We start from the raw sequence: 13,649 nt of genomic DNA, 5'->3' as shown, positions 1-13,649 counted from the left end.
GCAGCAAAGTTCTGGACTTGAACTTTGCCTAGTGTGTCACTTTTACCAGTGCCATTGATTTTCTAGCTCTCTGCGGATAATTGAGGACCGGTAGTAGTTAAGGTCACCTTAGCCATCACTAAATAATTGATCTCAACTGGTATAGATGCCCATTCATATCCTGAGAAAGACACTTTACAAATGCTTTGACTTTCATGAGAACAGTAATGGACCATCTAGAACAAAATGCTGCCCATACTGACTTGCAATAGTATTGGGTTCAAAGAGATTGAGCAGGCAGGGTAGAGAGGATCAAGGAAAGGAAGTTATTAGATGGAGAAGGAAAATCCTAAAAGAAAAAATCAGATTGCTTTCTTTGGCTGGATTAGGACTTTAAGCTTTCAAAATATACAGGCAAATCCTTTCTGAAGTCATGGTCAGATAGACATGCTTCTCTTTGAAAGGCAATGTGTAACTCTTAGTCTTTTTTCCCCCAAGTTTCACTAGCATCCATACTCTGAATATAATACAGATGCAAATGTATCAAAAAAATGTGTGGACACCAAGGGGGGAAAGAGGGGTGGTGGTGATGGTAGTGGTGGTGGGATGAATTGGGAGATTGGGATTGACACGTATACACTAATATGTATAAAATAGATAACTAATGAGAACCTGCTGTATAAATAGATAAATAAAATAGAATAAATTGTTTCACAAAATTATGGCTTCTCGCCGTGATTTATAAAACAGTTAACATGCGAGTGACAGCATTGCATTTGTAGTCCTCATGGTACCCATTTTGTTTAAAGGTCTTTGAGTCGTTTGGTCTAGACGATAGCACTCATCAAAAAATTTAAGCGTAAGGATTCATTCATTATTTCTAGGGGTTTCTATGTAGTAGTACTTGAAAATTTAGTGTTTATTCTGTAATTTATATGTGGTTTAGATTAATTTTATCTTTCATGGAAGAACAACTGGAAGCATTTTATTTTATTTTTTTAATTATTATTATTTTTTTTGTGGTACGCGGGCCTCTCACTGTTGTGGCCTCTCCCGTTGCGGAGCATAGGCTCCAGACGCGCAGGCTCAGCGGCCATGGCTCACGGGCCCAGCCGCTCCACAGCATGTGATATCCTCCCGGACCGGGGCACGAACCCGTGTCTCCTGCATCGGCAGGCGGACTCTCAACCACTGCGCCACCAGGGAAGGGAAGCCCTGGAAGCATTTTTTTTTTTTTTTTTTTTTTGTGGTATGCGGGCCTCTCACTGTTGTGGCCTCTCCCGTTGCGGGGCACAGGCTCCGGATGCGCAGGCCCAGCGGCCATGGCTCACGGGCCCAGCCGCTCCGCGGCATGTGGGATCTTCCCGGACCGGGGCACGAACCCGTATCCCCTGCATTGGCAGGCGGATTCTCAACCACTGCGCCACCAGGGAAGCCCGCCTGGAAGCATTTTAAATACCTAAGAGCAAGCACAATTTCAGCTCTGGAAGGAACCAATTTTAGAAATATTAACAGCAACAAACCTGTGCATGGTTGAAAAACTTACACTTGGAATTAAATATACTTTTAATATTTAAACTTAAAATATTTGTTCTAATAAAGATATTGAAATAAGAAATCTAAAAAGAGAAGATAATGTTAAACTTTATTGGTTTAACTTTAAAGAATCTCACATTTCCAATGGCAAAAGGGAATTTAACTCTACTTGTTATCATAGGCAAAATAGGAGTACAGCTATGAGTGAATTTTCTGTGTTGCATCTGTTTTGCATTTACAAGTTAGAGCACTTTTTGGCAGAAAGTTTTACAATGAAATTACTTCCCTCTTTGTGTGATTAGAATTGTTTATGGCCTTGTACAGGGGTGTGTCCACAGGACCTATCAGACCTAAGGTGTGGAACTGGACATTTGTAGAACCTACAGTTTCCTGTTAAGTTGCTCTGAATTATGAGACAGATTAATTGGCTTACAAACAAGAATCTACAGGCCTGGAGGTTGGCTCCTTACTTAGGCAGCTTGGGTACTGGTCAGTAAAAAAAGGTCCCTATTACTAAATGGCAAGACCTTAAGGTGCTAAAATACTGTGATCTAAGACTATGGTCACTATGTCCATAGTGACCATAGTGGTGAATGAATGGAACAAAAATCACATACCAGCACTTTGCTTGGAATGGTAAAATAATGAATAAACTTAAAAAAATTGATTCTAAACAGTTAAACTTTCAAACTACAATGTATAAAATATTATAGGGCTTCCCTGGTGGCGCAGTGGTTGAGGGTCCGCCTGCCGATGCGGGAGACGCGGGTTCGTGCCCTGGTCCGGGGGGATCCCACGTGCCGCGGAGCGGCTGGGCCTGTGAGCCGTGGCCGCTGAGCCTGCGCGTCCGCAGCCTGTGCTCCGCAATGGGAGAGGCCGCAGCGGTGAGAGGCCCGCATACCGCAAAAAAAAAAAAAAAAAAAAATATTATAAAGTCAGAATTTGCTGCTGGAAGATGATACCACAAGCCAAACTTGATTATAATACAGGATCAGAGAAATGAAAAAGCACAGAAATGGAAGGAATTTGTGAGATCACAGCTGCCCCATTTAGAAAATGAGGCACAGAGAGGTTAAGTGGCTACAGCATAAACACAGCTGGTTATAGAGTGGCACACCAGGGGTTAGAGAGCTCAATTTTTGTTGGTTTGTTTTCTTCTACTCTAGTACTACTTCTAGATGAAGGTGAAGGAGAGGCTTGACTGATGTGAGGGTTGTGGTGATGGTGGGTGGTAGGGTTGTGTGCGGTGGATGGACAGTTTTGCTAAGAAGTCAGAAGATTGCAGCCAAGGGAGAAATTCATCCGGCCAGCAGGGTAAAAATCCCAGAATTAGGGATAAAGTGATTTGTGACAGTCCTGAAAGTGCTGTAAAGGCAATTCCACCCTACTTATGAACCTAGCCACAATGTTAGCCCCCTTTCTTGCCAATAGTTTTTAATAATACCCACTGTGGATTCCCCACCTTCTCTCTCCCCTTAAATTCATTGTATTTAAATATGCTTCAGTGTCATTGTATCAATATTAGAAATGAATTATATCACTTAATTGTACACATGTCAGATATATGTGGTAGGCATATATCAGGAAGGTAACACACTTTTAAAAAGTATTCAAGGTAGAAATACCATTTATGGCTTCATGAGGAAAAATATATGACTAGCATACCTATTTCGTGACATTTTCTTTGCAGTTGGTGGAATAACGCGAGACTGGAGACCAAAGAATAATTTGCTTTCTTTTGGAAATCTACTTAGAAATCTGAAAGCCATGTATTTTTATACAGTAATTTATTTACACTCCATGTGTGTTCCTAAAATATATGCTGTTTAGTTTTGCCTACTTAATGCTGTCTATATAAATGGAATTATATAACATTTGGGACTTCCTTTTTTTTTAGCTCAACTTTATGTCTGTGAGATTTTCAGTGCTGTTGCATGCAGCTACAATTTATTCACTTTAAAACATAGTTATCTTGCTTTTTAACATCTTTATTGGATGTTAAAGGACTGTCTGTCCTCTTGTCCCTCAGCTAGAAGCTGTAATGGTTACTAGATTTTCCAATAAAGTGGAAATTTGGAATCAAAAGGAATATAATCAATTTCCATTCATTGTAGTGCCTGATTAAATCTAACCTGATTTATTTAAAACATATGCTCGCTTTCTAGTTTGCATATAATTTTCATGTATCCACATAAGGATTGATTTACTGCTTTTCTGCCCAGCTTACCAATTCGGGCTCTGAAAATTATTTTAAAACTGTGTGTCATCTGCTTTATGTGCCCATATACCCCGATTTATTTGATTGGTTTAGGCAGTGATTCTGGAATGAGTATTATCTAGTAAATGTGCTGTTGTGTACAAAGCATGATAACCATATTTTTTGAGAAGTAAATTTTTAAAATAAAAAAAATTGGAGTATAATTGCTTTACAATGTTGTGTTAGTTTCTGCTGTACAACAAAGTGAATCAGCTAGACGTATACATATATCCCCACCCTCTTGCGTCTCCCTCCCACCCTCCCTATCCCACCCCTCTAGGAGGACACGAAGCACTGAGCTGATCTCCCTGTGCTATGCGGCAACTTCCCACTAGCTATCTATTAAAAAATAGTTATCTTTTGTATGAAATTATTCATTTGTCATAATTTATTTATCCATGCTACTATTACTGATGGATATTTGGGTTTTTCCAGTGTTTGCTATTATCACTCTTGTACATGTCTCCATATGCACATTTGCAAGATTTCTCTAGGGGGCATATCTGTCCAGTTAAAATTTGATTCACATATATCTTTGATTTATATTTATGTATGAAATCTTCAAAGGAGCTAATGAAATCTCCTTATAGATAACCTTGGAAGGTCTAATTGTTGAATGATTTTTTTCTTGTCAATTGCAGTGACCAAGTAATTTACAGCTATGACCTTATGAAGAAAAGATAGATACAAAGGAAAACAGATTTTATGTTAGTTGAGTTTCAGTGACAGATTGAGAATTTTAAGCTATCCCTAGAATTGCCTGTTTGGCTTAGTTGCTGACTCAGACAGGGGAAAATAAATGCAGCCCATTAGCTGCATTTAATTTAGCCCATTGAAGTGCACTGATAGATTGGGTTGAAAGGTGCTATATAAGATACTGTTATTTAGAGCAGGCTATCTTGGCCCTTCTCAGGATTTGACATTTTTGATAACTTTCTGAGACACGTCTGGATGGGGAATATTTCCTACCCTTTCTTCCATCTACTATTAGGTAACCATTTGTTAGTTCCAGTTATTTTTTAATGTTTTTGTGATCTACCAAAAATACCATGATTGATTTACTCACTTATTCAAAAATTGACTCAGTCATTCACTCAATTAATAATTATTTAGCATCTTCCATGTTTGAGGCCTAATACTTAGATTTGGGCATATTATGGTGAGCAGAACAGAAATGCACTGACTCTCTTGGAACTTAGAATTTTTGGTGCTAGTGAAATATGCTTATATAAGAAATCTTGATGGAGTGTGATAAGTTGTCTTATAGAGGAGAGCCTCGGGTACTCTGGGAGAGGAGGTACTCCGAATCCATTCAAGGAAGTTTGGAGAGCCTTTAAAAAATACAGATTCTTAGACCTTATCCCCAGAAATTTTGGTTTGTTAGATCTGGACCAAAGAAACTTATTATTATTACCTCCTATATATATATGATTCAGCCAATGAGCCGAATCTGGGAAACACTGTTTATCAGTGAGAAAAATGGGCAGTTATCATGAGAGGGTATTTAGATGACTTAGGGATGGAATAGATGGTTTTCAGAGGATTTCTGTTCTTAGGCCAAAGGTTGATCTTTATATTTGTCCCTATTCAATTGTAAATTCTTATTCCTAAATTGTAAAAGTTAACTGCCCCATTGGTGGATGGGAAAGCCTGGCTTATCAGTAGTACACACGAAAAAAACCTGGAATTGTTTAGCTATAAGCCCAATGAATGTCAGAGGTGGGCTTGACTGCCACGGAAGCTACTGCAATCTTAGGTTGCATAACTGTAAGCTTAGTGTCAGAAAGAAGGAGGTAACGGTCCCCTGACCCCTGCACTTGTTGGGGGCACATCTGGACTCATGTGAATAGCTTCCAGGATCACATTTAAGGGGGATGTTGACAGCTGGGTGTATGAAAGGATGTTGAGCTCCTTGGTAAATATCCATATGAGGAAGAACTGGAGAGAAATAGTCTTGTTCATTCCAGAAAAAGAAAACTTAGTCTATGTAGTTCCAGAAAAAAGAAGTGAGATCAAAAAGGGAAAGATATTTGGGAAAGCAAGTCTCATTTTTTCATTGATTTATTTAACAAATGTTTATTAAGTGGCTACTATAACTCATTCTAGTGGATGCCAAGGATATAATGGTAAACACGTTGGATTTAGTTTCTGTCTTCATGGAGTTACAATTTATTGGAAGATCAGACAATTAAGCAAGCGGTCATAAGAAAATGTAAGTACTGGGATGGGAAAAAGACCTATACAACAGATTTCTAATATTAGTACTGGCAGAAAGATGGTAAATGGTGAATACTCTGGCCCTGGAGGTATTCAAGAAGATGCTCTTGTCGATATTGTAGAAGTTGTGCAGTAAAATCCTGTTTGACATTTAGCATCAGTGATCATATATGTCTTTATAACAGATTCACACTCCTTGTTTCTTTTCTCACCCATTTAATCCTAACCTTCCCTTTCTTCCATTCTCTCTAAACTCAGCTCCAGTTCTTTTTTTTTTTTTTTTCCGGTACGCGGGCCTCTCACTGTTGTGGCCTCTCCCGTTGCGGAGCGCAGGCTCTGGACGCACAGGCTCAGCGGCCACGGCTCACGGGCCCAGCCGCTCCGCGGCACGTGGGATCTTCCCGGACCGGGGCACGAACCCGTGTCCCCTGCATCGGCAGGTGGACTCTCAACCACTGCGCCACCAGGGAAGCCCTCAGCTCCAGTTCTTTAAGTCTGCATGATGAGATGACTTTCTTTGTAATTTTCACAGACCTTTGTTTATAAGGGATAGGACAAATTCTTAGAACTGAAGTCACTCTTAATTACTGTTTTTACTCTGGGCTATCAGATATTTGAGGATAGTCATAAATGTTTACATAAATGCACTGTGACCTGACTGATGGCTTTAGTTTTCTCATTCCTCTTGGTGGCTAGCCCATGCAGGTGAGGACTCTTCAGGGCATTCTAGGGGAGCCTGCATTTCTGTGGGATTGGCAGGCACTAAGAATAAGTAAAACACCCATGCCGCTTTTAATATAATTTTTATGCACGCTAAATGAGACTGTGTTTCTTTTTTGATTATTATGTTTTGAATTCTTAACTTGCCCTAACTAATTAGAAAAGCTGACCTTTCCCTCACAGCATTTTTTAAAATTTAAATATTACATTGTGACATTCTCCGGCCGCTGAGCCTTTCACTTTGTGTTACAGCCTGAAGTCAGATATTTTGGAGGTTTGGGTTTGCTTTCTCTTGACCCCATGTGACTTCCTGTTTCTAAGAAAACAATTTTAAAGACTCTTAAAAGGAATTTCTTGCATGCTTGGCAGCTCCTGTAAAACCACATTTTAGTAAACCAGTGTGAATGAAGTATATTAAAAAAATCAAAGAAAGAACCATATTGCTTGATCAAATTAGCATTTTTGTTTTGTGGAAATTGGATCTCATAGAAAAATCCAGTGATTTAGGAAGTGTCTGCTTTTGTAACCAGATAAACCAAGAACCAAAAGTTTCATCTTGATTTGTTTAATCATCCTAGTTCAAGAGGACAGTTGGTTACGAATCGGGGTTTACTTTGTGCTGGAGTTAATGCATACTAGTGAGTCTGATTAATATGTTTTTTTAAAAAAAAACAAAGTCACAACTGGGGCATCTCTCTTCAAATGAGCTCACAAATTTGGAACTAATTCACATGCATTGTCACAATATTCTGGAGAAAACCCCAGTTACCTCCATCACTTAGTCAATGGAAAAAATGAACATTAGTGGGTCTTTTGCTAGTTAGATATTACTCTGAGCAGGAGATTCACGTCTCCTGGTTCTCAGGTCAGAGATTCAGCTTCTCGAGTAATTGTCCTAGAAATTGACTTCTCGTCAATATTTTAATAGGGGCATGTTTTTGTAACTAGAAAGGTACTTTATGCATTTGAGTAATGTTTGCTGAGTACTCACTATGTGGTAGGCCCCTTTCTAGAGGCTGATAGTATGGTGAGGAATAAGGCAGGGAAAATCCCTGATTTTATTTATCTATTAAGCACTTGTATAAGGGCTTACTCTATGCTAGAAACTGTACTAGATACTTTACAGATCTTAAATCATTTAATCCTCCTAACAATGCTGTGGGGTGGGTACTCTTATCCTTGTTTTGCAGGTGTAAAGAAGGAGGCTCAGAGTCACCTGGCTGGGAAGTGACCGCGCCAGGGTTGAGCACAGGATGAGTGCTCTTTACCTCCACTGTGTGGCCATTCTGTAAGCCTGATCTCATAAGCTTACACATTCCTTATAAAAAGAAAACAGAACAGAACACACACGCACACACACGAGAACATAAAAACTATGGGCAGTCTGACCACTGTTAATGTTTTGGTGTCTCTGTTCCAGTCCTCATCATATGTGTCTGTGTAGAGGGGTGTGTGTGTGTGTGTTTAAATGTATACAATATCTTATTGATTGGTTCCCACTTATTTTCACAACATATTATACATGTTTTGCAGGCCAGTGCATTTAAAAGATAGAATTGTAACTAGCTCTACAGTGTTACGTGGTTTGTCTCAATCATGATTTCTCTAACCAGTTTCCTACCACTTAACAATGTTTCTTAATTTTTTATCTCATAAACCCTGCTTTAATTCGTGTCCTTGTAACCAAATCTTTTTACAAATCCATGACTCTTCAAACATTTCTGAGTGAAGAACGGTATTAAAACTCTGTAAATCTTTATGCAGTATCCACGTGTAGTCAGTGCTTTGTGAATATGACGATGTCAACGTGTGAACATGCTTTTCTTTCCAGGCTAGTGGATGACAGATGTGTGGTGCACCCAGAGGCAGGGGACCTCGCCAACCCTCCCAAGAAGTTCCGAGGTAAGAAAGAGATGCTTACTTTATATTATGTGCTCTAACTGGGGGTGCTTTTGTGTCTTAAAATAAGGAACGTTAGAACTTTATTCAGCGTGAAACTTTCAAATAGAAATACGTCCACTGAAAATTCTTTCAAAAATATCCCCATCATTTTTCTTCTTTTACACGTTGAAGGGTTGATACTGAAAGAATAGTTTCAAGTTTTGTTTTGCTGGACAGTAGTCTGTGTGTTGAAAGGAAATCTTGATAATTAACTGTGAGAGGCCACTTTTCAAACCAGTAAATACAGCCAAATGATATGTATTTATATATTTCCGTGACAGTTGTACTATAAATGTTAGTGTTTCATTATCAGCTCTTTAATTTATCTTTGTAAAATCTCCAGGATGGTGACGCTGATGTGTTAGCTTAGCTTTTAAAATGTCACTTTGGCTGGTATATAATAACTAACAATTGTCTTAGAGCTCCCTTGTAGGTATAATTTTAGAGATAGCATCATACTGTCAACTGAGAAATTGTTCATAGTAGGAGACTGATTATGACTGTTACAAGAGAAGGATTAATGGAACTTGCAGAGAATCATAGACAACTAAAACCAGTAATTAAGAGCTTGTGTAAATCAATTTCATAGTTTGTGTATACTTATAATAATAATTTTAAAACAGCATTCATTTTGAACATACTGTGTAAGCATTCCTCCTCACAATGATGAAAAGCAGGTTTAATAAGGGATACAGATCTGGAGAGAGAGTCAAAGGGATTTGCTAGAGCCCCAGACCCAACTCAGGATGTGCTCTCCCTGCAGTGGGGAAGGGAGATGCCTAATGTTTGGTACATGTTTCCCATGTTTCCCTTTCTGTGATAGGCACTTTCTACACAGTTCTTATTATAAGAATATGCAAGAATATTGCATTTTCATCTTGCAGAGAGAGTGATGAGGACAGTAATGTCCTTTGAGTGGAATTGGTCACTTTTAAAAAAATAATTAATTCATTCATTCATTTTGGGCTGTGTTGGGTCTTTGTTGCTGCACATGGTCTTTCTCTAGTTGCAGCAAGCGGGGGCTACTCTTCGTTGCGGTGCGCAGGCTTCTCATTGCGGTGGCCTCTCTTGTTGCAGAGCACAGGCTCTAGGTGCACGGGCTTCAGTAGTTGTGACGTGTGGGCTCAGTAGTTGTGGCTCACGGGCTCTAGAGCGCAGGCTCAGTAGTTGTGGCGCATGGGCTTAGTTGCTTCGCGGCATGTGGGATCTTCTCGGACCAGGGCTCGAACCCGTGTCCCCTGCATTGGCAGGTGGATTCTTAACCACTGCACCACGAGGGAAGTCCCGAAATTGGTCACTTTGAATAAGTGATCCAGATGTCTCCCCAGGTGAAGAAATTAGCAGAAAGAAGGCTGTGGGAGATATACCACCCATTAGAAGCACCCATAACAGTGCTCAGTGGGGACACTCCCCCAGCCCTGGGCACGTGGGGTGTTCTCAGCCATACACAATCCCCGCCGAGGATGGACTCACAGTAGAACTACATGAAGGAGAGTCAGCAGTTGTGGCAAACAAGATGCAAAGTGCTCCAGCACACCTTGCCAGACACTGTGCAGTAAGTGTGTGGAAATGATTTCAGAGACAGAAGAGGCTAGAGGCGCCTAATGGAAGAATGGACAATATGAAAAGGAAGATATAGGTTCTAATGAGCATGAACTAGCTATTATATAAAGTTGAGGAGACAGTGTTATGGAAAAGAGAGCTGAGGAAATTACCCAGAATGCAATGCAGAGGAAAGTTTGAACAAGTCATGGAAAGCGTGGAGGAGGGACTGAGAAGATCCAGCAGCGTCTAATCGAATTCTAGAAGGAGAGGCTGGAGCGCCTGAGAATGAGGCAACATGTAAAGAGATACGGGCGAGAACCTTTCTAAATTGTAGAAAACCACTGTTCCTCAGGTGGAAGAGACACATCGAGTTCAGAGTAGGGATGATAAGCAAGTCCAGATCCACAGACACTCCTTTATGAGCTGTAGGATGACAAAGATAAAAAGTTTTAAAAGCGAACTGGGACAACAAATCTGCATTTGTAACAGAAAAAAGCTTGGGGTTTGGGTTTTAACTGCACTTTTCGCTGGCTGTGTCATCTTAAGTAGGTCACCCAACCACTTAGCGTCTCAGAGGACATCTGTCATTGGCTGGTGAGGCCAGGGCTGTATGAAAACAAGAATAATCTTACCACACAAGGCTTTGTGAGGCTTGGAATCTTTCCAGAGAATAAATGTAAAAGTGTTTTAAGTCATACAAATGGCAGCTAACTTAGAATAGAAAGGCATAATGTATTTCCTTTAAACATATTTGACTCTGCTCTTGCATTATAACCTCTTCAAGGGAAGGATTTTATTTATTTGTTTGTTTGTGTGTTTCCCAGGCACAGAGGTTTGCCCATAGTAGACTCCCCCCCACCCCCCAAAAAATAGCCATTAGATGCTTGTGGGTGGGAGACCCAAACTTTCCCTGGGATCATGTGAAACAACTTGGTTCCCAGGGGTGCTGCACGCTTCGCGGCCACGAGCTTGGGTAGCCTTATTCCTCTGTCAGTCAGGGGAGGTTAATCTGTCAAAGATAAACCTTCAGGTTTTGTGGCTGCCTTTTTTCTTTTCGATATTTTACTGTATCTGAGAGAACTCCGCAGTAACCGCTTTGTACCCAGTAGGTAATTATACACAGATACTTGGTGTCATATGCTTCAGCGGGCACTGGTTCAAAGTATGAATCACTCAGGTGCTCCGTCCGCCCCTGGAAGGCTGCTTTTCCTGTAATCTAATACTTCAGGTCATTGTCCTTGCTAGTTTGCTCTCATTTTCTACCTCTAGTTTAAGACTAAGCCATTTGTCTCACTCCACTCATCATCGGAGAAGGAGGGTAGTTTCCTGTTGGAGAGTCACGGTTCCCTTTTATCTTAAAGCTCCGACTCTTCTCCGATTCTTGGAAGCCCATCCTGACGGAGCCCCGGAGGAGAATTCCCCGAGGTGGGCTTGTCTCTGCCCTGGCCTTCACACTGCTTGGCAGCCATAAGCAAACCTTGTTTTCCCGAATGCTGTATCCTTGCTCATACCTTGTGTTTTTGCAGCTTCACTCTTCTCTTCCTGAGTGTATTTATTTCTCCTGTTCCCTTTGGCTGTAAAAGCCATCACGTTTTCATAGATTTGCCTTCCAAGATCACCACTGGTGCATTTCCAGGCTCCTCTGCCAAGTTTCCAGAGCACCCTCCTTTCCTGTTACTTTTCAGATAATGTGAAGAAACTATAGTGTATCAGAAACTATAGTTCGGCTGCACCTCAGTTCTTCTTGCCTCAGCCAAATGATGTTCTGAAGTTAATTTGAAAAGGTTTTTATTTTTCCTACTCACTTTATGATTTGTGCAAGTGAATCATAAAATCTTAGAGCTTCTAGGCAATCACAAGTAAACCTAGTACAGTTCCCCACGTTTTTGAATGAGGAGCCAGAGTTTGAAAGAGGTTAACATGTCTCCCCAATACACAAAATTGTATGAGAAGTGCTCCTTTGACTGTGTCCTGTGTCACACTGCCTCTCATGAGCAGAGGAAATGAAGTTTTAACAAACAAACAACTTCCCAAGGGTTATTTAAAACCTGGCGGTTGGACAGCGATTTTCAGTAGAAACCACACAATCGGAATAGTATTAACCGAAGCACATTGGCTTTCTCTTAAGTGAGTGCAAAATTCTTTTCATGATCAAATATTCTCTCATTTTTAAAGATCAACTTTAGACTTTGGAATACATTTTTATTTATTTATAAATATTTATTTACTGTGGCTGCGCTGGGTCTTAGCTGAGGCGTGCGGGCTTCTTAGTTGTGGCATGCGTGTGGGATCTATAGTTTCCTGACCAGGGATCGAACCTAGGCCCCCTGCCTTGGGAGTGTGCAGTCTTACCCACTGGACCACCAGGGAGGTTCCTGGAATACAGTTAGATGTAAGAGGAGTCATAAAGGTAGTATAGAGACTTCCCTTCCATCCAGTTTCCCCTATGTTAGCATCTTACATAACCATGGTGCATTTGTCAAAACCAAGAAATTACCATTTGTACATAACTATTGACTAAATTTCAGGCTTCCTTCGCATGTCACCAGTTTTCCATTGTCCTTTCCCCATCCTCATCCCATCCAGGATCCCACGTGCCGTTAATCATCATGGCTCCTTAGTCTCCTCTGGCCTGTGACACTTTCATAGTCTTTCCTTTTTTTTTTTTTTTTTTTTAATGACCTTGATACTTTTGAAGGGTACTGGCCAGGTATTTTGTAGAATGTCCCTTGGTTTGGGTCTGACTGCTGTTTTTGTCATGATTAGAGTGGGGCTTAGGTTTTGAGAAGAAATAGCACTGAGGTTAACTGGCCTTCTTGCCTTGTACAGGGGCACATATTATCAACACGATTTATCACTGGTCCTGTTTTTTGATACACAATTTAACCCTCTTCCCGCACACTAAATTACAGCAGTTATTTTTGTTGACTTTATATTCTTTTCCTTTTTCTTTTTTTTCTCCTAGTTCTTTTATGCACGAACGTCTCCCCCTGTTCTCTAGAAAACCCTGGCGTAGATTTTTCCAAAAGTTTGTGCGTATTAATACGTGTGCATTTTCTATTAGGAGGAGAAACTGATCTAAATCAAAACAAGGGAGGGTTGTGTGTCCTTTTATTACCATCGGGGTGATAAAACACAGAAGTAACACTGAACCCAGGGGGCCACTCCCCAGGAGGGCCGAGGGAAGTGGAGACAGCTCCTTTTCTTGGTTGATTAGATACTTCACAGCCTTGGGCCATTTGGTCTTGAAATTTCCAGCTCTGAGACTCTGTGGTCATTTGATGCACGTGACTGTTTCCTAATCCCTAACCCTACCAAGTGGCTGCTTCTGGAAAGCAAAAAGTCATTCTGAGGCAATAAGTTAGAATGCTTCAGGGGCTAAAACAGAGACTTTCTCTGCTGTGCGGTGCCACGCGAAAGCAGGTAGTGAGTATCAGCAACTTGGGAGAACACT

At 40.6% G+C, this 13,649-nt stretch overlaps 1 protein-coding gene across 1 annotated transcript in view; it reads left to right on the top strand.

The window, feature by feature from the left end:
* Window positions 1–13,649, top strand: part of ITPR2 (inositol 1,4,5-trisphosphate receptor type 2) — a 526,733-nt gene that overhangs the window by 32,260 nt on the left and 480,824 nt on the right. Inside the window, exon 2 of the mRNA XM_059081164.2 lies at window positions 8,541–8,611. Within this exon, the coding sequence (XP_058937147.1) occupies window positions 8,541–8,611 (71 nt within the window). The remainder of the gene's footprint in view (window positions 1–8,540; window positions 8,612–13,649) is intronic.

Source organism: Kogia breviceps, chromosome 12 (genome assembly GCF_026419965.1).
Source record: "Kogia breviceps isolate mKogBre1 chromosome 12, mKogBre1 haplotype 1, whole genome shotgun sequence".
Taxonomy (NCBI): domain Eukaryota; kingdom Metazoa; phylum Chordata; class Mammalia; order Artiodactyla; family Physeteridae; genus Kogia; species Kogia breviceps.
The sequence above is the reverse complement of the archived record's forward strand: the minus strand, read 5'-3'. Positions and strand labels throughout refer to the sequence as shown.